This window comes from Eumetopias jubatus, unplaced genomic scaffold, assembly GCF_037043125.1.
Source record: "Eumetopias jubatus isolate StellerSeaLion01/CBP00866 unplaced genomic scaffold, mEumJub1_p1.0 scaffold_12, whole genome shotgun sequence".
NCBI classification, from domain to species: Eukaryota; Metazoa; Chordata; class Mammalia; order Carnivora; family Otariidae; genus Eumetopias; species Eumetopias jubatus.
In genome coordinates, this window is record NW_028274818.1 from 4,843,903 (window position 1) to 4,869,766 (window position 25,864).

Sequence of the window (25,864 nt, forward strand, 5' to 3'; positions counted from 1 at the left end):
AAGGCCCTCCAAGGGCCTAAACCCTCACTCCCTCTGTGCTCCCCAGGGTCCCAGCTGCGGTGGTCACCGCAAGGTGGCCAGGACAGGAGGCTGTCCCCCTGGGAGCGGGGCACCGCGGTCCGGGGGGGGGCGAGGGGGGGACTCCGGCAGCGGCCCTCGGCAGCCCACCCGCGAGCCTTTCAGAACCCCCGCCCCCCGCCCCGCCCCCGGCGCTGACGTCACCGGCCGGCCGGGCGGGGCGCGCGCGGTGCTCGGGCTCGGGCTCGGCGGGCGGAAGCGGCGGCGGCGGCGGCGGCAGGAGCGGCGGGAGCCGAGGAGGAGGCTCCGGACGCTGCCCCAGGAACCGGGACGCCGGAGAGCCGCGCCCTGAGCGCTCAGCCCGAGGCGGTGAGAGGCGGGCCGGGGGCGGGGGGAAGGGGGAAGGCGGGCAGGCTCGGGGCCGGGGCGGCGAGCCGGGGCTGGAGGGGGCGTCCGCCGACCGGGGTGCGTGTGGGGCCGGCCCGGGGTCTCGGCGGGAGCCCGTTTCCCGCGCGGCCGGCTCGGCCAGGCTCCCCCTCCCCTCCCCCGCCCCGCCGCGGCCCGCGGGCTAGGGCGGGGATCGGCGGGCGCGGGCCGGGGGGCCGGGCGGCCGGGCGGGGGGTGGTCAGGAGCTGGGGGTGGAGGGAAGGAGCCGACGTAAAAGCCCCGATTAATTGCCTACACTCCATGTCGGAACTGACAGGGACACACACACCTACAAGAGACACGCCAGCACACACGGTGACACACACCCATGTGACTCTTACACACATCGCTTCGCACACAGCAAATCACAACCGTCCCCGCACTACACATCCCCCTTCCCCCACTGCCTCCATGTGCCTCCCGGAGGCACATCTGTCCGCAGGACAGCTGAGTGGGGGCCCTGTCCCTGCCGCCACCCTGACTGTCTGGCTAGATTCTCCCAGCCCCGGACTTCTGGCTGCCCGTCTCTCAAACAGGAGAGCTGGGAGGAAATCCTGCTCTCACTCCAGGACCGGGAGACAGGACCCGGAGTGCCGGAGCCTGCCCGCGGCTCCGAAGCTGGCAGAGTGGGGAGGGTCAGGGGCTGCTGGTGGCCTCTCTCGCTGGGTCCACCGAGAGCCTCGGGTGCTGGGAGTGGCTGGTTTCTGCGGCCCAGAGTGGCCGAGGGACGGAGGAGGGGGTGGGAGAAAAAGAATGAGTATGAGTCAGCCAAGGATGGAGCCTAAGTCGGAGAGAGAGAGAATGAGGGGAATGTGTGCGAGGGACAGGGACAGTCGGAACGGGAGGGGAGGCAGCGACACGGAGGTGGTCAGAGGAGTGGGAAGAGGGCTGGGGGCTGGGCTGCGCTGGCTCGGAGAGCGCGCTGAGAGCACGGTGGGGTGAGACCGCGGGGAGTTCGGGAAACATGCTGAATCCGTGGGTTTTGTTTCTCGATGAGTCTGGCCCCCAGGCTGTCAGAGCGATTAGCTTTAATTGCTCTTCCCTTTGTGGCTAAGCACTCCATTGGGGAAATTGCCAGAGATGCCCTAGGCTGCCCGATGCCCCGGTTGCCTACTTCCTCCCTTCCCTGACACCTGTGCCCGCCCTGTGTGCACCTAGCGTCATGCATGAAGAGGGCCACGGAGTCCCGTCCTGCCAGGCCATACCTTCATACAGACCCTCACGCCCACCAGCCAACTCAGGCCCCTCCCCACCAAAGTGATGATCCCTTTACAGCAGGGAAGCTCACTCCTTCCTAATCGCAGTGGCCCTGGGTGTTTGCATGGGGACACTGAGTCACAGGCCCCAGAAGCCGTTGGCATTCAGGGCTGCCACCAAGTGAGGCAGGATGAAAGCCCACCGACGGAAAAGGAGGAAGAGAGGAAGAGAGAGACTGGAGGGAGGAGGTGGATGAGGGGGAGAGATGGGAAGGAAACAAACAGGAGGAGGAGAGGCCCCACCAGCTGAGTGGCGAGCCCACTCGCCAGCAGGCAGCCCTCCCTCTCTGCCCTGCCTGACCCAGTGCCAGGATCTCCCAACGCCCCCACCTTGGGTCCATCTTTCTCCTCTTAGACTAAGCGCTGAAGGCTCAGCACCGTCTCTGTGCCCAGGGCCAACCCGTCCTGCTTCTTGGACTGAGCTGAACATTTTGAGGCCCAGGTATCCTGCCTCCCCTCATTCCCAGGCTGGCTGAGTCTTAGGGCCTCCTTCCTTTGTTACAGAATAAAGACACTCCCTGCCCCCCACCCAAAGCTGAATGGAAGCTAAGAGAAGAAGTAGTCAGCTGAGTGTGGTATTAAGGGAATAATTAGGGACGAACTAGAGGACTGCTTGAACTTGGGGCCTGGGTAGAATTTAAAATGGGCACCCTGTGCTCTCCCCACCCACTCCTCTGCCTCTCCTTGATCACCGCCCCACCCCGGAACCCAGGCAGCATGACCCCTCCTGCCCGTGCTGGGGCTTCCACACCTGCGGTGGGCCGGCCCTCCCCTCGGCCGCAGGTAGCCAGCAAGCAGCGGGGAGCGGGGAGGGGCAGGGGCTCCTCATCCTCAGGGGAGAGGGGATGGTCAGGAAGCACGGCAGGTCTGTGGTGCGCCCTCCTCCTGCACAGGTGGTTGTCCCGTTGGGGCGAGGCCTCCCGGAGGGCCCCGGGGCCTGCTCCCTCCTCCCCCAGTGCCCACGGACCACCCACCTGTGTTGCTCCCAGCTCCGACCCCCAAAGACCAGCCTGTGAGATCCTGCCCTCCTGCCCTTCTTCCCCGGCATCCCCAGCTGGTTCCGCCTTTGTCAGGGCCCCACCTGGGGCCAGCTGGGAAGGAAGGAAGGAAGGTGTGAGGAAGCAGCGAGCAGAGCACGAATGACCCGGGAGGGAAGGGGACTGACTTCCTGGCAGCCTCAGCCCCGTCCCGGTTCCTGCCCTGGTATCCTGTTCCAAGAATGGCCTCCGCCCAGGCTGCCTGGTGTGCTCCCTGGGCAGCCTCGCACCGCTCCGGAGGTCAGGAAGACTTTTCTGGGCTACGAAGGGAGGAGCCTTCTTCATGGGCCCGAAGGAATTCTGAATCAACGGGAGGAAAGGGAGGGTGGTGGAGGGTGAAGGAGCCAAGCTCCACCACAGCCACACCACCCCAGGGACGATGATTGATCGGTGAGACCCCAGAGCCGCCGCGTAGGAGATTGCACTTCCTTGTACCCCCAAAATGCCCCAAGGGACTGGCCTTGCCCCTGCAGCCACACCCAGGCCTGCGTGGCGGCGACCGCTCCGGAGGGAGCAGCCAGGCTGCCTTGCCCCCGCTTGCTCAGGGGGCCCTACTCCGCTGCTTGTCCCTTCTTCCTCACTCGCTCCCCACACCCCTCCCATCCAGTGGTGTCATTGTCCTGACCGGTGGGGGGGCGGCACTCAGAACTGAGGTTGCCGTGGTAACCGCAGAGTCCCGGGCCCTCCCCCCAGGATCTCATTTGCAGCCTCCTTCCCTTTCCCAGCCCCAGCCCTCCCTCCATTCTGCAGGGTCTCCTCACCCTTCCCCTCTTCTCTGGATGTGAGCCTGTGATTACAGACCTTCCACATGCTCTCACTGCCTCTCACACACACACACACACACACACACACACACACACACACACACACACACACACACACACACACACACACACACACACACACACGGAGCACGTACTCGCACCACCGCACGTCCAGTGCTGGCACGTACACACCCATGCCCAGAACACGCACATGCACACGCCCGCGCAGATGCCCGCCACTGCCTCTTCCCTGTGCCTGTGCCCACACCCGGGACGCAGCATCCACGCGCACGGCGCTGGCGACATTCCCACCCCCGGTCCTCTTGGGGGCCTCCTTGTGTGTGCCTCATGCTCTCAGAAAGCTCCTACCCACCGCCCCCCAGCCTTTGTGGGTGGCTCACTCACACACATTAATCCCTCCCCCCCCCCCGGAAGTCTGTGTTTTAGATTCAGAGCCCTAAACCTTAACTCCTTCTAGAAGATACACACATACACTTAACTCCTTTCAGGAGAGAGAGACACACACATACTTTCCTTCCCCAAGATCTAGTTACAATCTCTTCCTCCACGTGAAAACAGCACAGGATGACTCTAAATGCTGTCCCATTTTCCAGCTGAGGGCTTGGTCCCAGGTCTCCCCCCAGGGGCAGGGTCTTCTTGGGGGCACCCTGCTACCCCTTCCTTTTAAGCTCTCCTTACCCCCCATTAATTCCTCATGCCTGGACCCCTCCCCATCACCCCCCCTTTCCTGTCCCGGGATTATCAGTGGGGTGGGGGGTTGGGCTCCAGAGCCTGCTGCTGTGACCTAGATTTCAAGGCAGAGACGGTTCCTGGTGCTGACAGTCCGAGAGCATTGTTCCTGGCCGAGGCTGGCAGGGCCACCGCTGGGCCCTTCTGTCTGCTTGCACCTGGGTGTGCAAGTGAGCATGCCTGGGAGTGCCTGCTTCTTGTGGGGGTCCTGCTGGCCCTGCTGCCTGGCTCATTGTGTGTGTGTGTCACGGTGCCTGCCACCAAGGGAGGCTTGTTTGTTCTGGCCCAAGTAGGGGGCTGGGAATGGGGACTTCTGGGTCCATGCCTCCCTTACGATGCCATGCCTCTCTGCCTCAGTTTCTCTGCATCTAGACCAGATGCCCCCTGCTCTCTGCTGCCTTCCCAGCCCACTGTTGGGGTGATTTGTGGGCAGTCTCAGTGAAGTACAAGGTCATCTAGCTCCTTGGTCTAGCCACAGTTTATGATATAATGTACTTTTTAAAGTGCTTTACTTTCCTGATTATAAAAGAAATATTTCTTCATTGTTTAAAAGGGGGGGGAGCCCCTTTTAAATTCACTACTAGAGCCTTACATTTTATCTCATCCAAAAAGTTCATCCTAATGTTTGACCTTCCTTCTTCCTTAGACACACTTTCTACCTAGTGAGTGCAGGGAGGGCCTTGAATGTTCTCTCCCTTCCCACCTGAAGATCTCCATGAGCGAGGGAGGCCCAGCCTTGCCCAGCCCCCTGTGGGAGGCCGTCCTGAAGGTAGTGCCAGCCGGACGGTGACGCAAGCAGGAGCGGCAGCCCCTTTCCTGCCACTCTCCCAGAGCTGCATCTAAACCCCTTCCCCTGCCACCCAGCCAGCCTGGGAACTGGGCAGGGGGCCAGAGCCGGCCGCTTGGTATTCTTGGGCGCGGGGGCTGCGGGCGCAGCACAAAGGCTAGGAGAGGGGGCTGCGTGGAGGCCCAGCAGCAATCAAGGGAGAAACCAGGCTCCATGGGGGGGGGGCGCGCTCACTGCTTCCCCTCCCCGCCCACCCGAGCCCTAAGGACTGAATACAGGGGGGCACAGAGGGACCAGGGGACCATTAGACCAAGCACCCAGGCATTTTTCCAAAATGAGTTATTAGTGAGGTGGTGGGGAGTCGGGAGTGAGGGTCCCCTTTGCTTCTGGGGAAGAATGGAAGCTAGAACACACGAGCTCCAACCTTCCGACCCCCTCCGGCCCCTTCTTTTGAGCTGCTTACTGTCACAGCCAGGCAGCCTCTCCCTGATGCTTGTTTTGGAGTGTTTTTTTCTTTTTCTTTCTTTCTTTCTTTCTTTTTTTTTTTTTGACAGGGGGAGGGGTTGCTGGTGGGTGGGGCGATTCTGGGGGGCCTTGGAGGCAGCGGGTGAGTGTCTGGAGCAGGTTGCTATGGTAACCGCCTCCTCAGTCAGGGGAGCTGTTGCCAGGGTTACTGTTGGGGGGGTGAAGAGAAAAAGATGGGGGTAAGGAGGTGTGACTTGTCACTCTAGGCTGTAGCCTGGCCCCTAGCTTCTGCATTTCTTCCTTTCTCCTCCCACCGCCCTGAGGCCTTCCTTTTTACCCCTCCAGCCCAGCCCTCCCCAGCCCCCCTGCTGGCCTCAGCCCTGCCCGCCAGCGTGGAGGTGCTGGTGGGAGGTGCCAGTGAGTGAACCCTACCGGCACCTCCAGCTCAGCAGCCTCTCCCTCTGTTCCTCCCAACCCCAGTCATGGCCGAGTACGGGACCCTCCTGCAGGACCTGACCAACAACATCACCCTTGAAGATCTGGAGCAGCTCAAGTCGGCCTGCAAGGAGGATATCCCCAGCGAGAAGAGCGAGGAGATCACTACTGGCAGGGCCTGGTTCAGCTTCCTGGAGAGCCACAACAAGCTGGACAAAGGTGGGGGGGCGGGGGGGTCCCCAGCCTCTCGGGCCCAGTCCATTCAGCAACGGGAAGCACGCTGAGAGTAGCGGTCCTCACAGCCAACACGGTGCCCGGGCACCACTGTGTTACTGTGAGACACGAGAGCAAGCACCGGTCTGTCACAGGACACTAAAATACAAATTAAAAGTGATCAAAGTAAAACCGCACGTTCTAACGTTCTCCCATCCACGGCTAGAGACCGCTGCTCTGGGACAGGCTTGGGGCGGGGAGTTGGTCTATTAAGATGGCCCTGAAAGGCAAGTGGATTTCAAAGGCAGGGTCCAAAGGAGGGCACGCTTGGCAAAGGACCATAGTGACACAGGCAGGAGTGTCTGGTGTGTCTGGCAGAGCAAGGGAGCCTGCTCAGCTTGGCTGGGGCCCGAGTAAGTTTAGAAGTGGCTGGAAAGGTACGTTAAGGCTGTGCCATGGAGGAACTTGAGGGCCAGGGTATGAGCAGGCAGGGTGAGCCGCTGGAGGGCCCTGGGGGGCGAGCAGGGAGGGAGGCTGAGGTGGACACGGTCCCGTTGGGGGACACCTGCAGTAGTCCGAGGGGAGGAGCCGCAGAGGAAGGACTGAGGGGGTCCCCAGTCTCCTAGAAGTGGCCCAGCCGCGGAGAGCGTCCTTCTGACCACACGTGTGCCTTGTCTGGAGACTCCACCCCTCCAGTCCCACACGTGCCAGCCGGAAATTCTGACGCTGACTTGGAGGAAGAGTGGCAGGGGCACAGGGTGGGTGTAGGGTATCAGGAAGGCCAACGTTTTTTCTGTTCTCCCCTCCCCACAACGTGGGATCTTCTGTTTAGCCTGAATCCCCCCTCAATTCGTAAGTTGGAAACTTCACTGACCAACCACCTGCTCTGTATTGTTGGTGCTTTGGCTTTCTGGTCCTGCTCAGGAGCTCCTCCTCTTCCTGTGCTGCCCAGTCTGGTAGGGCAGGGGAAGCCAGCCTCTACAGCCTGGCTGACCCTGTCTCCTGCCTTTCTCCAGACAACCTCTCCTACATTGAGCACATCTTTGAGATCTCCCGCCGCCCTGACCTACTCACCATGGTGGTGGACTACAGAACCCGTGTTCTGAAGATCTCGGAGGAGGATGAGCTGGACACCAAGCTAACCCGTATCCCCAGTGCCAAGAAGTACAAAGGTAGGAGCCCGTGTCTCTAACACGCACCTCTGCCCCCTCCCGTGGGTGATCCTTGGAATGCTTGGATTTGGGGCAAATGGAAGCGGACGTGGTGGGCCTGGCTCCCACGCCTTCCGTCCCTGGACACATCCCTTTTTGCCCCCCAGACATTATCCGGCAGCCTTCTGAGGAAGAGATCATCAAATTGGCTCCGCCACCGAAGAAAGCCTGAGCAAGGGGGAGGAGAGGAGGAAGGTTGGACCTTCAGTGGACCACTCCCTTCCCCCAGCCTCCAGGGGAGGGGCAAGGGCAACCCCCCCAGTCTACCCACTTACTAACCTGGTCCTAACCCCCTTACTGTGCGCGTGTGTGTGCGTGTGCGCACGCTCTGGCTGTCTGTCTATATGTCTAGCTCATCTAGTTCCTCCTCCTTGTGAGGGGATGGGGGTCGGGCTGGGGGGGGGGCTTCGTTTCCCCACTTTAGGGGGAGGTGGGGGCTATTTCTATGCAAATAGAAATGGGCACATTACTCCTACTGCCCTTTCCTCTATGGCTAAAGTGTGGGAGCAGAAAGGACCTGTATTTTCCTACACTGAGGAGCCGAGCTGGAGGGAAAGCATGGGGCGAGATGGGTGCATCTAGTGAAAAGCAGTGGGAGGGAAGGTGGTCACCCAACCCCCCCACCTGGAAGGGGCAAAGAAAAGCCAGAGTTCCACGTCTGTACCCCATGCTGGATCGGCTGAGGGTTCCTTTCTAGATGTTCCTCAGGTTGGAGGGCCTGGGCCCCAGTAGGTCCCCTTTTGGCTCCCCTCCCATGGGCCTAGGATGGGTATGAGCCAGGGATCTAACGAGAGAGGACCACAGGATCCTTTCCTGGCCCCAGAGTACAAACTTCATGAGCACCCAGCTAGATACGAGAGACCCCCCACCCCCAAGAGCCCATGCTGGGAGCAGGCCCCACTGCACCAGACATGGGGCTGTGGACAGAGGGGTCCTCTTTGCCACTCCCTTTATTCCTGTTCAGACTGTTGCACACACGGATTCCAAACCTAGGGAGGTTGACGAGTGAGCTCCTTAGGTCTTAGCTCCAACCCTGCCCCACCCACAGGGTCCCGGCGTGGTTACTACAGGTGACCTTCCCTCTCTGGGGTCTAGAGCACCCCCAGCAGGAAAGACAGGAAGAAGCTAATTACAGCCTTTTCCTTTGCACTGACCACCCCCAGTTCAGTCCAGGAGGGGACTCTGCTAGCCCGTCTCCCTCGATATCCTGGCGTGTTGGGCTCGTGAATGCCTCCTAGCCAAATCACTAGACCCCAGCCTCCTTCCTGTGCCAAGATGCTCTCCCCACCCTGACCGTGCTAACTGTGTGTACATATATATCTACATATATGTATATTAAACCCGCACTGCCATGTCTGCCCTTTCTTGTGGTGTCTAGCATTAACTTATTGTCCAGGCCAGGGCGGGGGTGGGAGGGGAACACCACGGCCAAGGGAGTGCCAGTCAAGTTGCTACACAGTCAAAATGAAGAAAACTTTTTAAATTCACACGCCGTCTCAAGAGAGCAGAGAAAGTTGAAGTTCAGAGCTTGTAAGATGAGGGAGCAAAACGTAAGTGGGAGGGGAGGACTGGCTGTTGGAAGAGGGAAGAAGCCAGACTGGCCGGAGAGCAGCTTCTCCTCCCCGCCCGGCCGTCCCCTCTGGCCACCGCTGCGGACACCTGCCTTAACACGTCCGCCTGGAGTACTCCACAGTTCTGCCTTAAAGCCCCTCCCCGCGTTCGCCCAGCCCTGTCTGGCTTCTCCCTCAAGGACAGAGAGAGACTTGTCAAATTGGGAGGGGGGGAACTGAGCATGAACTGTCCTTCCGGTCAGGATTTATGTGATGTGAGAGTGTGTGTGTGAGAGAGAGGGAAGGAACAGCAGCCTTCTCTGAAGAGAGGAGAGGGTGAGGTGGGAGGAGGGAGACAGGGTCGTTTTCAGCAGAGTCTAGTAGTATCTCTGTAAGGCCAAAATCATCTAAAAAGACTAACCTGCCCCCCCGCCCCCCCCCTCCCCCCGTACAGCTGTGAGATTGTCCCTAGCCTATGCTCCTGTCTGCAGTGTGCACGGCCTTGTTCTAACCCTGGAATAAAGGTGACTGTACTGTATCTGACTGATTCTAGAATTTCTGTGAAGGATTTGGGAGCCTTTGACTGGGAAGGGAGGGTGAATAATACCCCCACATCCCTCACTGCAGCCTAGAACAGAGGCCAGGGAAACATTCAGCCCTCGTGGTGCCCTTCCCTCCCCAGCCCCCTAAGTGGCCCTGAGCTATGGGGCTGACTCCACATACAGGAGTCTCCAGCTGGAGCCTGCGCCTGCACACACGGCTATCCCAGACCAGACCTCCCCAAACTGCAGTAAAGACAGGGCCAGGCACCTATGCTGGCATGAACAGAACTAGCCCATGAGGAACAAATGGGCCACACATTACACACACAACAGCAGTCAGAAAGAAAAAAAAAAAAAAAAAACTTTACTGAGAGAAAATACACAACAAATTCCAGAGTGCATGGGTTTCAGGCCACTCCGTCACCCCACCAGCCGTGGGAATGCAGACCACTCAGTCACCACACGTCCCCTACCTCAGGGGGGACGTGCAGCAGCTCACATCTGGTCTGACAGTTGCTACGGAAAAGGCCAGCAGGAAGGAGTGTCTGGGAATTCCATCCTTTCTCTGTTCCCTTCCTTCCTGGCCTGTTCTAGTAGAATCAGACTGCCCCAGGGGGCAGAAATCCTGGTTGGGGGTGCAAAGAAATAGCAGCACAAGCAATAGGGCAAGAATTCAACTAGGCCTTTCATATCCGTGACCAGTGATGAGACGGGTGTCCAAGCCCCAGCCATCTTTATCCTTAAACGATGTGTCCCTCAATCGTAAGATATCAAGGGGCGGACGAGCTTTAACGGCCAACCCAGGAGGGCTTTCTCTACTACACTCTTCCACTAAGAAGGGAGCGGCTGGGGTGAGGTGGGTGGCTTAAAGAATCAAGCAGCTAATGCTAAGAGTGAACGTGTCCTCTGTCACATACAGTGTGAGGGGAGAGAGTCTGCAGTGGCAGAACCGTTTCTGAAGTCCGAGTTCAGTCAAGTTTTAAAGACGGGCCAGGCTCTGGTTAGGAGAGCCATCCTGGGAACCCCCACAAGACAGAAGGAGAGGTAGGAGATCTGAGGCAAAGAACTGAGAGGAATTTTCCTGTTGTCCCAACCCCGGAACCGCGGCAGGCGGCAGGGAAGGGCAGGACTGAGGATCCTTCTGTCCCTGCGCCTCCAGAACCCGAAGGGGCTCACCCCGATCCCCAACGGCCGCACACACGGGGCGGGCTGACCCAGTGGGCCCGCAACATCATTACCTCCACTCTCTCCTTCCAGTCCCTTTATTGTCGTCATAGAGAATATATAGGTATTTAAAACTGGCAATAATCTTATCGTGATACATCCAAGTTTGACTTGCTTTTTAATATATTTATAGATATAAAATTAGGCCTCTAACAGTGACAGGGCAAGGAGATCACTGCCACCAAACAACTTTTTTTAAAAGTAACAGAAGAAGTAACACATCCTTCCTACTCTTCCTGCACTTCTGCCCGTCCGCCCACCCACCCCCAGCCTCCCTCACCAGACCTAGTTCTCGGGGTGATGGGACTGAGAGGAGAGCGTGGAGGACACATCATCAAGTGTGAGACACTGTGGGGCGTACAAAGGATGAACGGGTGGGAAAGCAAGTCAAGAGTGTGGGGTGGTTAGGGGCTCTAAGGACTTCCCAGAAGAAACAAGATCCTGGGTTGGGGTTGTTCAGGGGGAAAAAAAAAAAACAATGCAACTGTCACAGACTTTTAAAAAATAAAGAAGAAAAAGGCCAAAAACCTAAACCAAAGAGAGAGTGGCACTTCTACCACCCCCACTCTGGCCCATTGGTACTGAACAGCCAGTTATCCCCACCCCCCCCCACCCAAGAAACAAGGGAGATGAAAGAAAAGGAAACCCCATTCCCTACCCCAAACCAGTTAACAAAATAGGCTCCCCCCTCCCAAAAAACAAGGCTCTGGGGAGAGGCCATTTCTGCTGAGCCCTGTGCACCTCTCCATGGAGCTCATCCCGGGCTTGGCTCCCATTCTTAGCTACTCCGCAGGTTCGCTCCCGCTCTGGTCTGTCTCCTGGGATGTCTTTCTTTTTTATCTAAAGCAAAGAGTCCAAAGTGCGTGTCTGCTGAATGTAAGGGCCTGGGACAGGAAAGGGCCGTCCAGGCAGGATCGGGTTGGCAGCCCCAGCCCGCCCCTCCTGGGTACGAGGCCTCAGGACGGCATGCACTGCACCCGGTCGGGGCCCTCCTCCTCGTCCGATGTGTCTGAGGAGCTGGGAGACTCATCGGAGTCTGCGTCTGTGGCCCCAACCCCAGGTTCTCGCCAGCGCTGTAGAACGGGAAAGGCCTGTTAGTAATTTCCCTGAAACGAGGACAAGCCTTTCAGGTCTTAACTCTAATTCAGATGCTCTAGGCCAGGGGCAGCAGAATTTTTCTTAAAGGGCCGGATAATAACTATTTTAGAGTCACAGGCCATAACCCTGTTGCGACTATTCAACTCTGCTGCTGCGGAATGAAAGCAGCCACAGACACCATAAATGAATGAGTGTGGTTATATTCCAATAAAACTTTATTTGCAAAAAGCAGGCAGCATGCCAACTGCCAGAGTTTGCTAACCCCTGCCCTAGGCCTCTTCTGGCACAAGGAAAAAAAGGTCACCCTATTTCTTCTCAACTCCTTCCCCACCCTCATGCCTCTGCCTTCATTTATGAAGACAGCACTCTCATGCGTGGCGATGGGGAACAGAAAGCAGACACCGCCCATTTTGCCCGACGGCTCTTCCAAGGCTACATCAGGGCTCTGATGGGGATGGAAGACCATGGATCGGACACCCCATCAAAACCACCCAATCTCTTTTTAAAGTGGCGAGGAAGTGTGCACTGGAACGTTTCACCCTCGAGAGTGCCACTGCCCTTGGGGGCTCACCTTCTACGTCAGCTTACCCGGTGGTGGCGTCTCTGTCTCAGGTGATGCATGAGGAACCAGAGCATGTGACTATCAAACAGGTCGGTGTGGTGCAAGCTATCTTCATCCCGCTCCCGTTTGTTCTTCTTTATCACCTGGAACCAAACAGGGTTGTGGGGGTGGGGGTGGGGTGGGTAACGAACAGGAACCCTGGACCTGATCAGAAAAGACTGGCATTCTATCCCAATGAAAACTTCTTTTAGGAACTGTTAACCTGAAGGGCAGCTAGATTACACCAAGCCAGGTTTATCCACGGGGAAGCCTGCGAAGCTCTAAAATAGAATGAGTCTTCCTCGTGCTCGCTTCAGCAGCACATATACTAGAATGATTCTTCCTCAAGACATTGCGCCCCCACTCCACCGTGAACTACAGGCACTCCGCCGCTGCACCTGAACCCCCGCGCTGGGACTACTCCCCAAGCGGCAGTCACGGCAATGGCGGGGGCGGGGGGGGGGGGGGGGCGGGGTGGACGGTGTTAGAGCAGTGCCTTTAAAGAACTGGGCTTGCGGCTATTCCTTCCCGTGACAACGAAGACTCAAAATGTAACATGAACATCTGCAGTCAGCTACTCACGTCCTTCAGCCCTGTGAGCTCGGTGGAAGTTTCAGCTGTGGGTGCCCAGATCTTGACATCATGGTCGAGGCCACTGGTTGCCAGCACAGGCAGGTGAGGGTGGGGCTCGAGACAGTTTACCTGGTCAGGAAGAAAGGAAAGCACAAGCTCAGGGGTGTATGGGAATAAGGCTTAAAAAACCACTACTCACCTTGAGCCAAACATAGTCCTCAATCAGAGCTGAGGCAGCTGCTGGGAAGGCAGGCCCAACCATCATGAGCGTAGGCCAAGGGCCCTGGGGGTGGAAGAAACACTGGACACAGACTGGGTATAAGACCAGGCCCATCTCTCATTTCCTAAGTATAGGTAGGGGTGGCCTCACCCTAGACACAGCCCTAGGGGTGGGCGGGTGACTGGCCAAGCTTACTGCTGGCTTCACAAAAAGGCAGTGAGGTCCGGATGACCTCATCCACTCCGGATTCCACAGCTCCAACTTGCCCAAGGCTGGGGAAAAAAAACAAAAACAAAAAAACAAAACAAAACAAAAAAAACCTCTCCGTGGCTTTCACCAAATGGCAAATAAATTTTTAAAAATGAAGAAAGCAACAGCTACCACTGAACCCCCAGAAGAGAGTCCAGGGACAATTACATTCCCTTGGCGCTGTGGACTCGAACTGGAGGGAGGCACAGGCTGGGAAGAGGCGGAGCTGGGGAGTGAGGAGGTAGCGGAGGCTCAGGTATGCTTGCGAACTCTGCGCGCCCCAGGGTGCAGCACCCTGCTGTCTGCCCCGAAAGCCCAACAGGCTCAGCTAAAGGGTGGCACAGTGTAGGGCGATAGCTTCCAGGGCCACCCACGGTGTCCATATCAGCCACCTCTGGGTATAGTCACTGAGCAAGAGAAAGGTTCTCCCGCAGACAGGCACGCCTTCTGGCTTAGGCAGCTTCCTTCTGTCTGGAGGCACTCATGCCCCCTGCTGTCTGACTTGGAAACATCAGCCTTCCAAATGGTAGGGCAGGACAGGGTAGGGCAGGGGCAGGGCAGGGCAGGGCAAGGCAGGCAACTCCCATGGCCACTGGAAGAGCTGGTCCCAGATCTAGCTGCTAATAAAGCATTTTCGGGCTTTTAGTCAGATGAGGAATAGATAGGAAAAGCACCCGGAAGGAAGAGGGTGTGGTCCTAGCCGCTCCTCACCCCCCCCCCCCCCCCCGCCCCATCCCATCCCATCCCGCCTTGCAGCTGCCCTGTAGGCCAAGAAAACAACCCCTGGCAAAAAGCCTCTTTTATCTTTTACTTCTCTCCGGACCAGCCTCCTCTGCCTGGCCTGCACACGCAGGGGGAGCAGCTGAGAGGAAACTGGGGCCAGCATGGAAAATAAAACTGACCCACAGACTTCCAATCTTCTCTGTTCTTCCACTTTATAACTAAATAAAAATGCTCCAGAAAAGACTGAAGCTAAAGCCTGAGCCTAAGAATAAAGCAGAAACCCCATTTCTCTTCTCCTTTTCTCACTCCCCATGTCAGCTCATCGCAAAGTTGACACTGGGGCTCTCTTAGGCAGTGTGGAAGTTTCCGGCACCTGCAGCACGAGTAGGCACTAGACAGGAACTCCACTGCCTGAGAATATGATCAAAAGATACGTGACAACTTACACATACAAACCTGAACTCATTCATCCACCTCCTGATAAGCCTTTGCTAACCCCTCTACTCTGACCTAGCTCTGCTTGAGCACGTCAGTGAAATCAGAAAGCACAGAGGAGAAATTCCTTGGGACTTAGGATTAAGGGCAAAGTCAAGGGAAAGAGGAGTTAAGAGTCAGTAGCACACAGTACCTGGGTTGGAGCCCGCCGGGGGAGCAGACAGAGAGCTTCTGGGCCAGGTCTGAATGCCAGGACTTACCCTGTCAGTAACAAGCGTGAGCAGAGCCAAGAGCTCCAGCCTTAAGAGGACTGGCCTGAGGGACACAGGGATGGGAAGGGGCAGCGAAGTGCTTTGGGAGACTAAGGACTGTCCTCTGACATCATCCCCCCACCCCTGTCCCTGAATGGGAACAAAGAAAGGACTAGAGTTTGAGCCAAAACTAGAGGCGAGAGACCTAGGCAAGGCAGATGAGAATTTCTAAGATGCCTTCTGGTTCTAATATTCTACTGTATGATGAGCTGCTCTGAATCTGCTCTTGCGGTTGGTGCCTGGTTGACCCACTGCAGGGGAAGTGAGGACCAAACAACAGAGGAGTCAAGTGGGGACACACAGATCATCAAGCTCATACAGGGGCAAGCACAAGCTGGGAACCTTGTTACAAGGTACAGTCTATCTCTTGTTCTAGTCTCTCACTCTTGTGACCACTCACTCCAGGCTTGGGGCCCACCCATCCCAAGCAGGTGCCCTCCCCACCTGAGCACCTAGATGCATCACCAGACCCTGATTCTGGCTGAGGTGAAAGCAAACTGGCCTGCAGAGTGGTCTGGGAGAATGGACAAGCCGCTGGCCTGGGGGAGGACATTCAGCCCTGCGTCTCTCTGGAACAGAACACAAGACAGTTTATGATCTAGAAAGGATTCACTGGCCCCTTCTGACTTTCTTTTGACTATACGCCTACTGCAGAATTCTCATGAAGACTCCAATGTTTTAGTTTCACTAAACTAGTTCACTGCAGACGACAGAAGAGGACCTATGGGAGAGTAGGCCATGAAGCAGGCAACAGTGAGACACACCTTCAAGCTCAGGACCCCTCTCGTTCAGGCCGTAGAAGCCTTGGATCTGTACTGGCCCCAAGTCCCAAAAATTTAGAGAAAACCAGAAAAAAGTCTGAAATAACTTCACACTAGGACAAGAAACACACAAGGAAAGGAAGCCTGATTGCAGGGAACCATTTTAAAATTCCACCAGCACTCTCAGGATGAGCCTCCTGAAGAGACGGCTGGACTCTCTGCAAACCCCCGAAGTTTAGAAGGAATGAAACTGAAGAGAAACCAAGCTGTCTCAGCCACTCCTTAGGGGCCCTTCACCAGACTGCCTAAGGAAATCGGTACAAGGCAGTCTCCCACACTGCCTTTCAGATCTTCTGCAATCCAAAAGCCTTACAACAGGAACCCACTCAACTGCCTTCCTAACTCTGGGTCTCAAAAAAGAAAAAAATTTATGGTTAGCTAGATGCACTGTAGAAGCTGACCAAGCTTCACTCCCCAACTCAGGATCCTCAGGCTTCTTTCTGGCCCTGCCTCTGTGCAGGCGGTCTAGAATTCAAAGGACAGGCGGTCTATGACAGGACCACAGCCTGCATAGCAGGCTGCTCAGTCATTATTTAAAAACAAATAAATAAAAATTTTAAAAAATTAAAATATTTTGCCATGTTTGCTCTGTCCCTATTAGCTCCTTCCAGCCTGTATCCGCTGACCCAGGATCTCGACACGATCACTACCTGGCTACCCTACGGGATGAGGTGCAAGGCACGGAGCGGAGGCCTCTCTGGCACACTGCAGGATGGAGCACCCTCAACTCCAATGCTTTTCTTTTAGAAAAGGTGCCTGCCTAGAGATCCCTCATTCAGGCCAGAGATTCTTCCCTAAGATCCCTTTCTCTCCTCACTAAACCATGCCTTACAGAGGCAGATGACAGAAAAAGGAAGCCAGGATTCCACCCAAGCCTCAGCAGCCCCAGACTCTACCGCCGTTACTGTCCTGGCTAGACCTCGGAGACGCGGCACCATGCTGCTGCCCTGGTGCGAGAACTCTGTGGCCCTGCTCGCACCTACCTTACTGGCGAGAGAGCAGCGAGCCAGCCAGCCGAGCGCAGCGTACTCACCACGCCTCCCTTGTCCCCCTCCATGAACTGAACGATCTGGCAGGATGCCTTCTCCCAGAGGAAGATGTGCCCGCAGTCACTGCCGCTCACCACAAACTCACTCTTGGGGCCGTAGAAATTGACGCCTTTTACTGAAATGATAAATGAGGGAAGAGACCACATGAGAGTTGGCATCGGGCCTGTATGTATTTACCTTATAGGGACTTTAGTTATTCACAAACTCTAAGTCAGCTAAGAGCCAAAGAATTCCTTTCATTTTCACAAAACAAATCAAGGGACTGTGTGTATATAACAGACCAAGAATCACGCCAGTCCCAGAGACTGTTTCTAGGCCCCCAAAGAGCTCCACGGGGCCGAGGGGCTGTAGTCCCTCAGCAGCAGCCTCAGTCTCACTGGTCTCTGCCCTACGGAGCACCAAGACCTGTGGAGCACTTCCGGCCGCAGTAATGCCTTCCTAGTCCCAGCCTGAACCACCCCAGCTCTGCCCACTCCTAGGCAGCCCTGTGCTACACCCGAGGATCACCCTGGGTGTACTCCCTTAGTACCACCTTGTCTGCTTCCTGGGCCATCCGTCAGCTGGCCCGAGAATGCAGGAGGTCTAGGCCACAACTACCTGTCAGAAGCATCTGAACCGTGCTTGCTACCAAGACTCTGAATGACACGGCTCCACCCCCTGGAATTACTAAGAGAAGCTGGGTGTCCCAGCGACTCTGTGCAGTTCCACGGCCGTCACGGGACTGCACTCAGCTTCTGTCTGCCTTTGGACTAAGTTCCAAGCACCGGTTCTCCCACTCGCCTCACCAGCTCAGAAGAAAAAGGACAAATCACTGCTCTCTCCAAGTCAAAATTATGACAGAGACCTGTTAGGAGCAGTGTCGACGACCAAGAGCAGTGACCACCCCAACTTTTCTGTACATTAGAGTCACACAGGGAGCTTTTAAAAGACCTCTATCAAGCCATACCCCATCCCAATTAAATCAGAATGTCTGGGGGTAGAAGCCAGGCTTTAAAGATCAGCAGGTGACTCCGCGGTGCAGCCAAGCGCAGGAACCACACCCAGAACACGGCCAATCTTCGCCGACAACTAGGGGGCAGGAGGCGCTGACACCACACCTCCTCCTCTGCCTCACTCAAAAGAACTGTTGCCTCCTCCGCCCTAGAGCTAGCAGCTCACCCCCCACCCCCACCCCCAATTTCAGGCAATTCAGTACCCCAGACTGAGGAGGGCCTTCCCAGATTCCCTAACAAGGCCGCTAAGCCTGAAGTTACCTGAAATCTTAAGAAAAACACAGTCATTCAAGTCTCCTTATGCCCAAACGAGGCCACATCGCCGTGGTGAGAGAGGCTCCGGGTGCCCTGTGCTTGAGCACAGCAGGCCTGTGAAAGCTCCAGCCCAAGGAGGGACGGCCTCTCAACGCCCTGACAGGCTGCCCTGTCCTTTAGGTAGTTCTGATCTGCACAGCCTGAATGAAATCCTGCCGTTCCCTAAGCCAACAGACAGCAACTAGAGAGACCGGCTCACCTGTGGCATTATTCCTGTGGCCTTTATACCGCTTCACATACTGGGCCCCATCGCTGTGAGAGGAGTTGAAGAGGTAAATGTCTTCGTCATTGTAGCTGGCCAGGAGCTCTGCCAAGAACAAGCACACAGCAGTGAAGGCAAAGGCTGAAAAAGAGCCGGGACCAGGAGCTGGGGGCTGGGGTGCAGCTTCTTGCCAGTAGTGCCCCCTCCGAATACCCAGGTAGAGCACCCATCTCACTCAGCTGGAGCTGCAGGCAGATCGGGTGTCCAGGGTAGACTAAGAACACACTGCCGACCCAGGGGTAGCAGAATGCTCAGGAAGATCATACCCGTCAACTCAAGAGTGAGCCAAAGGCATAAGCACCTGCTCAGGCAAGGAGCCTGGGCTTCGGGGCAGGCACTGCCAAATCTCATCTGCAGCATTCTGCAAGTGGCACCTGGCATCTCCAAGGGTCATCTGCTACGTCCTCCCGCTCTGTGCTCACCGTCAGCAACTACTCCCCAGCTGCTCCGCTTGGAGCTAGAGCACAGCGGTGAGCGCTGGAGGGCACGTGCCTCGCGGGCTCAGCAGCTCCCCAGACAGAGGGGGCGTGCCAGCCTGGGAGCTGGGCCCTGCTCACGTACCTGTGCCGTCGTGGCTGTACACAAGACAGGTGATGTTTGCTTTGGACTCACTGTTCACCTGCAATAAGGAGCAGATACTGACTGATGCCCCACCCCCCCACTTGTTCACCACCTTCAGGAAACAGGTTTTCCTTCAAACTCCCCGCTATCTTCTCCCAGAGAGTGAGAGTGAGAGAGAGAGAGAGAGAAAGAGAGAGAGACAGAGACAGGAGTACAACCAGTGAAACGTGGCCACCTCAGGGGAGAGGGCTTTCTGCTGCTTTTCTGCGTGCTAGCCATGTGACATACACTCTTATCTCCTTCGGCCCTACCATCACGGGCAAGGCAATGATCTTTACCTCTCTACACTCTGTCAATAAGAAAACCTAGGCTAACAGAGGCGAAGTGACTGCCCAAGATCACAAAGCTGGTAAGTGGTGGAGCCGGGATTCAAATCCAGGGAACTGACTCGAAAGTCCAAGCTCCTCCCACCAGGCCAACAACTTCGGGGGCAGCCTTGGAGTTGAGTTAGGAAAGCTGGGAACCACTGGCCCCTCATGAATCTTACCAGGTGATGAGGACAGAATTTCTTGAGCACTCCATTGTTCTCGTTCTCATCAATTTTCCTCTGGTCGTAAATCCTATAATGGAAGAAACAACAAAATGTTAAAACTTACCAACGGGGCATCTGGGTGGCTCAGTGGTTAAGCATCTGTCCCCAGCTCAGGTCATGATCCCGGGGTCCTGGGACTGGGTCCACATCGGGCTCCCTGCTCAGCGGGGAGCCTGCTTGTCCCTCTCCCACTCCTCCTACTTGTGTTCTCTCTCTCTGTCAAATAAATAAATAAAATCTTAAAACAAACCAAAACAACAACTTAACAAACTGACCCCTTGAACTGCAAAGGAGTGGCAAGAACAGCAGTCAGCTGGATGTCAGGACAGATAAAGGACATCACCCCACTAAGATTCTGGCTCCCGCTCTTCCCTGAAGGCCCTCCTTCTCCCAGCCCTTTCCGAATCCTGACTCTTATCCAGACACTCTCCAGTTCAAGCGGTAATCCTAAATCACATTAACCTGAAAGGGTTTCTCTCTCCTCTCAGCTTTGAATCGCTTACTACTTAGCTCTACTGAAAATTCCCCAGCAACCTTTACTGCTACAGAGGCCCCGCTCCTAGAAGTCCGTGGGTCTTCAAGCCTCTCTCGGCCTCTGACTTGGCCCGGTCTCCCTTTCGCTCCTCACAGTGACGATTACAGACCCCTGCCAGGATCTCCTCAAGATTTCTTCTCTCCTGCCTTTATTCCCATCCAACCTGTGTCCCCTTTCCTCATCTCTGCGATCCAAACTCTGACCATTCCTTCCTACACCTAGGACAGATGTCATCACCCGGGTATTCTGCCAGGTGCTGGACACACCGGAGCAACAAGCCACCGCCTGCGTGCTTCCTCCCCATAGCTGCTCTTTCCACTCCTCCGAGGACCTCTTTCCGTGAGTCCTCAACCTCTTGCTCGTGCCTGTCTGCCCATTTCCTAAACCCCCCTCTGCCGACTTCCACTACTGCTTTTTCTGTCCTTCCTTCTCGTAGTTAAATTACTAAAAAGAGCAATCTGCATTCAGTGTTTTCACTTCCTCATTTCCAGTTCCCTTCTCAATCCATTCCAATCTAGCTCGGGCCCTCAACCCACCCGTGAGACTTCCCTGGCTCAAGCCACCAGTGGCCTGACAGCCTCCACCCACAGTCTACTCTTCAGGCCTCTCTCTCTCTTGACATCGTTCACTACGCCTTCCCTAAAACCGCTGCCTTCCTTGATGGTCAACCACCCCTCATGGTGCCCATGAGCTTGTCTGTCTTTAGCTCTTCAATGCTGATATTTCCCAGAGGTTTGGTCTGAAGTTCTCCTCTGACTCTACACAGGCAAACTATAACCTAGAGGGAGGTTTTGCCTAGATTATTTGTAGTATCCTTCTAACTGACTTCCTTGCTCATGCTGTCCCCAGAATTATTCTAAAATGCAACATTTTATGTAAATTCTCTGCTTAAAATCTCTTCAGTGATTCTGTATTTTCTACTAAATAAAGTCCAAACTCCTTAGTAGGACTCTCCATCTCTTCTCAAAGATCCTATCCGTGATATAAGAACAAACAAAACAAAAAAGCAAGGCTTCCTTGAACACACCATGTCACAGCGTGGGTTTCTACCTCTACACACACCGGCCCCTCTACCTGAAATACTCATTTCCCATTCATTTTGAGTATTTCCTCTGTGCGAAACAACAGCATGGAGAAATGGTTTCTCCCATGTTTAAGGAGTCTGATCTGAGTTCAAATACTAACCCTGCTACTTAGCAGTCTGCTGCTGAGTGAGTAATCCTGGGCATTTTCCTAATATTTTCAAACCTTAATATACGTGTTTCTCCAAAACGCTCCTTAAAGGCAAAGTCTGTCTAGTCAAGTGTGTGTCTAGCACAGGAGATGCTCAGCAAACGCTGGATGAATAGATGAATGAATCAATACATGTTTGTATTCTCCACCATTTCTTGCTTAATATCCTGCATTAAGAGAATTATCTGGAAATCTTTACTAAATAAACCCCCAAAAAAGAAAAGACAAACAGGAGACTGCTGTACACTGCCAATTACTCCTCCTCAGCAAACACAGCATCTGATAATCTGATGTTTTTCCTCTAAACAAAGTCTAAATCAACAGCTCTTAAATGTCACTAAGCCATCATAAACTTTTTAAGTCAGCAAATTAGTAAAACATATTTAAGTATTCAATATTTTTGGTGTATGGACCACTCAGTGTTCGTCAGTATCTAAGGCTCTCTGCCCTTCCTCTTTATGAGCAAATCCTTACCTTCTTTCCCCTTTCTTCCGTAATTATTTAAGAAGAACCTAATACATTCTAGATAGGACACTAGACTAGGGGTTGGCAAGCTTGATCTTAAATGGCAAGATACTAAATATTCTAAGCTGGCAGGCCATGTGGTCCCTGTCACAACTACCGAAGTCTGCCATAGTAGCATGAAAGCAGTCTTGGATAATATATAAATGAATGACCATGGCTGTGTTCCAATAAAACTTTATTTATAAAAAAACAGGCAGTGCAGGGATATCTGCATGGCTCAGTTAAGCATCTGACTTTGGCTTAGATCACGATCTCAGGGTCCTAGCATGGAGCCCAGCATCAGGCTCCCTGCTCAGCCGGGAGTCTGCGTGTCCTCTCCCCTTACCCCTCCCCTGGCTCCTGCACTCTCTCCCTTTCTCTCTCAAATAGATAAAATCTTAAAAACAAAACAAACAAAACAGGCAGTATAGTTGGCCAGCTCCTGGGCTGGACAGTGCTGATACAAAGATGAATATGATTTTTTCCCTTATTTTCTGAGCATAGGACAGGACCTTGACATTTAAAAAAATTTGGGGGGGGAGGGGGGCATCTGGGTGGCTCAGTCATGGAGCGTCTGCCTTCAGCTCAGGTCATGGTCCCAGGGTCCTGGGATCCAGCCCCGCATCGGGCTCCCTGCTCAGCGGGAAGCCTGCTTCTCCTTCTCCCACTCCCCCTGCTTGTGTGTTCACTCTCTCGCTGTCTCTCTCCCTGTCAAATAAATAAATAAAACCTTTAAAAAAAAAATTTTTTTTTTTTAAACATCAGAGACTTTATTTTTTCGAGCAGTTTTAGGTTTATAAAAATCCTCTGTGCTCTGCCTATTCCTCTCTCCCCCGACCCCACCCTTGACAGCCACTAGTATTTGTGTCCACAGTTTTTTGCCTTTTCCTGAATGCCATATGATCGGAATCATATAGTATACAGCCTTTGGCTTTTTTTTTAACTTAATAATATGCATTTCATGTTCCTCTATGTCTTCTCAGGTCTTGATAGCTCATTTCTTCTTTAACACTGAATCCTATTCCATCACCTGGATGTATCAGTTTATCCATTCACCTACTCGGGGACACTTTAGTTGTTTCTAAGTTTTGGTAACAATGAATAAAGCTGCTACACACATCCGTGTACACGTGTCTTGTCTGTGTGGGCATAAATTCTCAGCTCCACTGGGTAAATACCAAGGAGCATGATTGCTACATCATATGGTAATAGCATGTTTAGTTTTGTGTGAAACGACCAAACTGTCTTCCAGTGTGGCTGTACCATTTTGCATCCCCAGCAGCAGTAAATGAGACTTCCTGTGGCTCCACATACCTGCCAGCATTTGATGTTGTCCATGCTCCGGACAGTATCTCGTTGTTGAATATGCATTATCCTGATGACACAGGGCGTGGAACATCTTTTTATATATTTATTTGCAATCTATATACCCTCTTCCGTGAGGTGTCTGCTAAGTCTCTGACCCAAATTTTAATCGGGCTGTTTTCTTGAGTTTTAAGAGTTCTTCATATATTTTAGATAACAGTCTTATATCAGTTATGTCTTTTGCAAATATTTAATCCCAACCTGTGGTTTGTCTTCTAATTCGGACAGTGTCTTTCACAGAGCACAAGTTTTTCATTTTAACGAAGTGTACCTTATCAACTATTTCACAAATCATGTCTTTGTTACTGTATCTAAGAAGGCATCACCACTTTTGATTCAACATCTGAGCAGGTGTGGCTGCTGCTCTCCGAGCTTCGTAATGCCTCCCAAGGACAACAAGAAGAAAGATGCCGGAAAGTCGGCCAAAAAAAGACAAAGACCCAGTGAACAAATCCGGGAGCAAGGCCAAAAAGAAGTGGTCCAAAGGCAAAGTGTGGGACAAACTCAGTAACCTGGTCTTGTTTGACAAAGCGACGTAAGACTAACTCTATAAGGAAGTTCCCAACTATAAGCTTGTAACTCTAGCTGTTGTCTCTGAGAGACTGAAGATTTGAGGTCCTCTGGCCAGGGCAGCCCTTCAGGAGCTCCTTAGTGAAGGACTTATTAAACCAGTTTCAAAGCACAGAGCTCAAGTAACTTACACCAGAAACACCAAGGGTAGAGATGACCTAGCTGCTAGTAAAGATGCATGAACGCAGCCCACCAACTGTACATTTTGGCAAATAAAAATTTATTAAATAAAAAATAAAAAGGCATCACCATACCCAAGGTCATCCAGGTTTTCTCCTATGTGATCTTCTAGAGGTTTTATTGTTTGGGGTTTTACTTTTAGGTCTGTGACCATCTGCGTTAGTTGTAGTAAAGGGTATAAGGTCTGTCTAGACTCCTTTCACATGTGGATGCCCAGCTGTTCCAGCACCATTTGTTGAAAAGATTACCTCTGCTCCACTGTATTGCCTTTATACCTTTGTCAAAGATAAGCTGACTATATTTACATGTGCCTGTTTAGGGCTCTCTATTCTGTTCCACTCATCTATTTGTCTATTCTTCTGCCAATACCACACCATCTCCATGACTGTAGCTTTATGGGAAGTCTTGAAGTTGGGTAGTATCAGTCTGCCAACTTTGTTCTTCCCCTTCGATACTGTGTTGGCTTTTACGGACCTCCTGTCTCTCTATATAAACTTTAAAATCAGTTTATCAATATCCATAAAATAACTTGCTGGGATTTTTATTGGAATTGCACTGAATCAACAGATCAAGTTGGGAAGAAGTTGACATCTTCACCATACGGATTCTTCCTAAGCCCTTCACACATTTTAAATCAAATAAAGAGTGGTTTTAGCACTGTCTCAACACCCTTATGGCATCTCCACAGGCCTCCAGGTATTGTACTAGCTTGTTACCTTAAGCCTCTCTCTTCCCTCCCCACCTCTTCTCCCCCCACCACCCCACCTGCCCTTCATCTAGCATTCTCTCAGTGTTGCTGATATCAGCCTAAGGACAGAAAAGCAAAGGGACTATTTATTGAGTATTTATGAGCCGGGGCCTATACCAAATCCTTTACCGATAAATTTACATGTCAACCAACCACCACAGGATTCATTCATCTGATACATTCTCCTTTTCTTCACTCCTGTCAATTCGTAAACCAACCCAGACAGGATTTAGTAGTAGGCACCCACACCTCCAGCACCTCTACTTGCCTACTTTCTCCTTTCTTCCCCCCACCCCTTTTTTTGGTTATAGGCCAAAAAGCAAGTCTCTCTAAGCTTCCTTTAAATGCTTCTTCACAATACTAAACCAAAATTCAGTATTCATGATGCAAAGGCCTTAAGGATGAGTAAGCAATTTCTCTATATTCCCTTGAAGGAATTCCTTCAGGCTAGGAATGAAAGCTAATGGTACTATGATATAAAATATTCACCAAAAATATTTTCAAATTTGTACTGGAAGGCGAGCTCTTTAGGTTCTTTCAAAGAAATAATCAGAAAGGGGAAATCCCAAAACACTCAACTGGCTGAATTGAAGAGATGCCAGAGAAACTGAATGAGCCTAATGTCAGAGAAGATCTGGGGTGCTCAAAGGGCCATCTGCTTGCACAGGGTCAGTGTGCCTCAAAATCTACACATGCCAAGTGAATAGCTTACATCTGCTGAAAATCTGCAACGTACAAAGGGATAGAGGATATTAAGCTGATAAGAGACAGAATATCTAAGTATTCTTCTGTGTGCTAAAATGTTAAAACTGACTTCCAGCCTCAGTCTAACCCTGGCCAAGGTATCAGCTTTGGATTAAGGCGTTATCAACTGCAGTTCAAGATAAAGCCCACTGCTCTAGTCTCCTCCAAACATCAAGGACCTAGTGGTTGAATTATCTACAGAAATAGACTTTTCAAGCAATCCAGAGCTCTGAGGAGGAAATCCAAACTAGGAATTTCAGGAAATGCTCTATTTGGAGGAGGCAGCACCTGACAACTACAACCCTTTTTGATCAACAGCTTCTTATTAAAAAAAACAAAAAACAAAAAAACTACTACTACACATTTGCCATTGGGTAAATAAACGATAGGAATTTGGAAAGCAAGGGAAACAGGAAATAGGCGTAAAGTTGTCTAATTCTCTTGTGGCAGGATTCTTGAACAAGGGAAGGTCATCTCTCATGTGATGACCTTTTCTAAAAAGGTC

General features: G+C 53.3%; 2 protein-coding genes and 1 pseudogene across 9 annotated transcripts in view; 2 read left to right on the forward strand and 1 right to left on the reverse strand.

The window, feature by feature from the left end:
• The first annotated feature begins 256 nt into the window (after positions 1-256).
• Positions 257-9,450, forward strand: PEA15 (proliferation and apoptosis adaptor protein 15). The gene is made up of 4 exons (XM_028090964.2): positions 257-387; positions 5,984-6,157; positions 7,168-7,323; positions 7,470-9,450. The coding sequence occupies exons 2-4, from the start codon at positions 5,986-5,988 to the stop codon at positions 7,532-7,534; spliced, it is 393 nt and encodes a 130-aa protein (XP_027946765.1). The 5' UTR covers positions 257-387; positions 5,984-5,985; the 3' UTR covers positions 7,535-9,450.
• A 1,314-nt stretch (positions 9,451-10,764) lies between these two features.
• The window catches only part of DCAF8 (DDB1 and CUL4 associated factor 8), a 39,998-nt gene continuing 24,898 nt past the window's right edge, over positions 10,765-25,864 (reverse strand). For all 8 annotated transcript variants that reach the window (XM_028090912.2, XM_028090915.2, XM_028090909.2 and 5 more), the window contains 7 exons: positions 19,436-19,508; positions 18,889-18,946; positions 18,265-18,372; positions 16,743-16,873; positions 12,960-13,079; positions 12,365-12,481; positions 10,765-11,751 (listed from right to left, as the gene is read on the reverse strand). In XM_028090912.2, coding sequence (XP_027946713.1) covers positions 11,635-11,751; positions 12,365-12,481; positions 12,960-13,079; positions 16,743-16,873; positions 18,265-18,372; positions 18,889-18,946; positions 19,436-19,508 — 724 coding nt within the window. In that variant the 3' untranslated portion in view covers positions 10,765-11,634. The remainder of the gene's footprint in view (positions 11,752-12,364; positions 12,482-12,959; positions 13,080-16,742; positions 16,874-18,264; positions 18,373-18,888; positions 18,947-19,435; positions 19,509-25,864) is intronic.
• Positions 23,497-23,869, forward strand: LOC114199130 (small ribosomal subunit protein eS25 pseudogene; annotated as a pseudogene).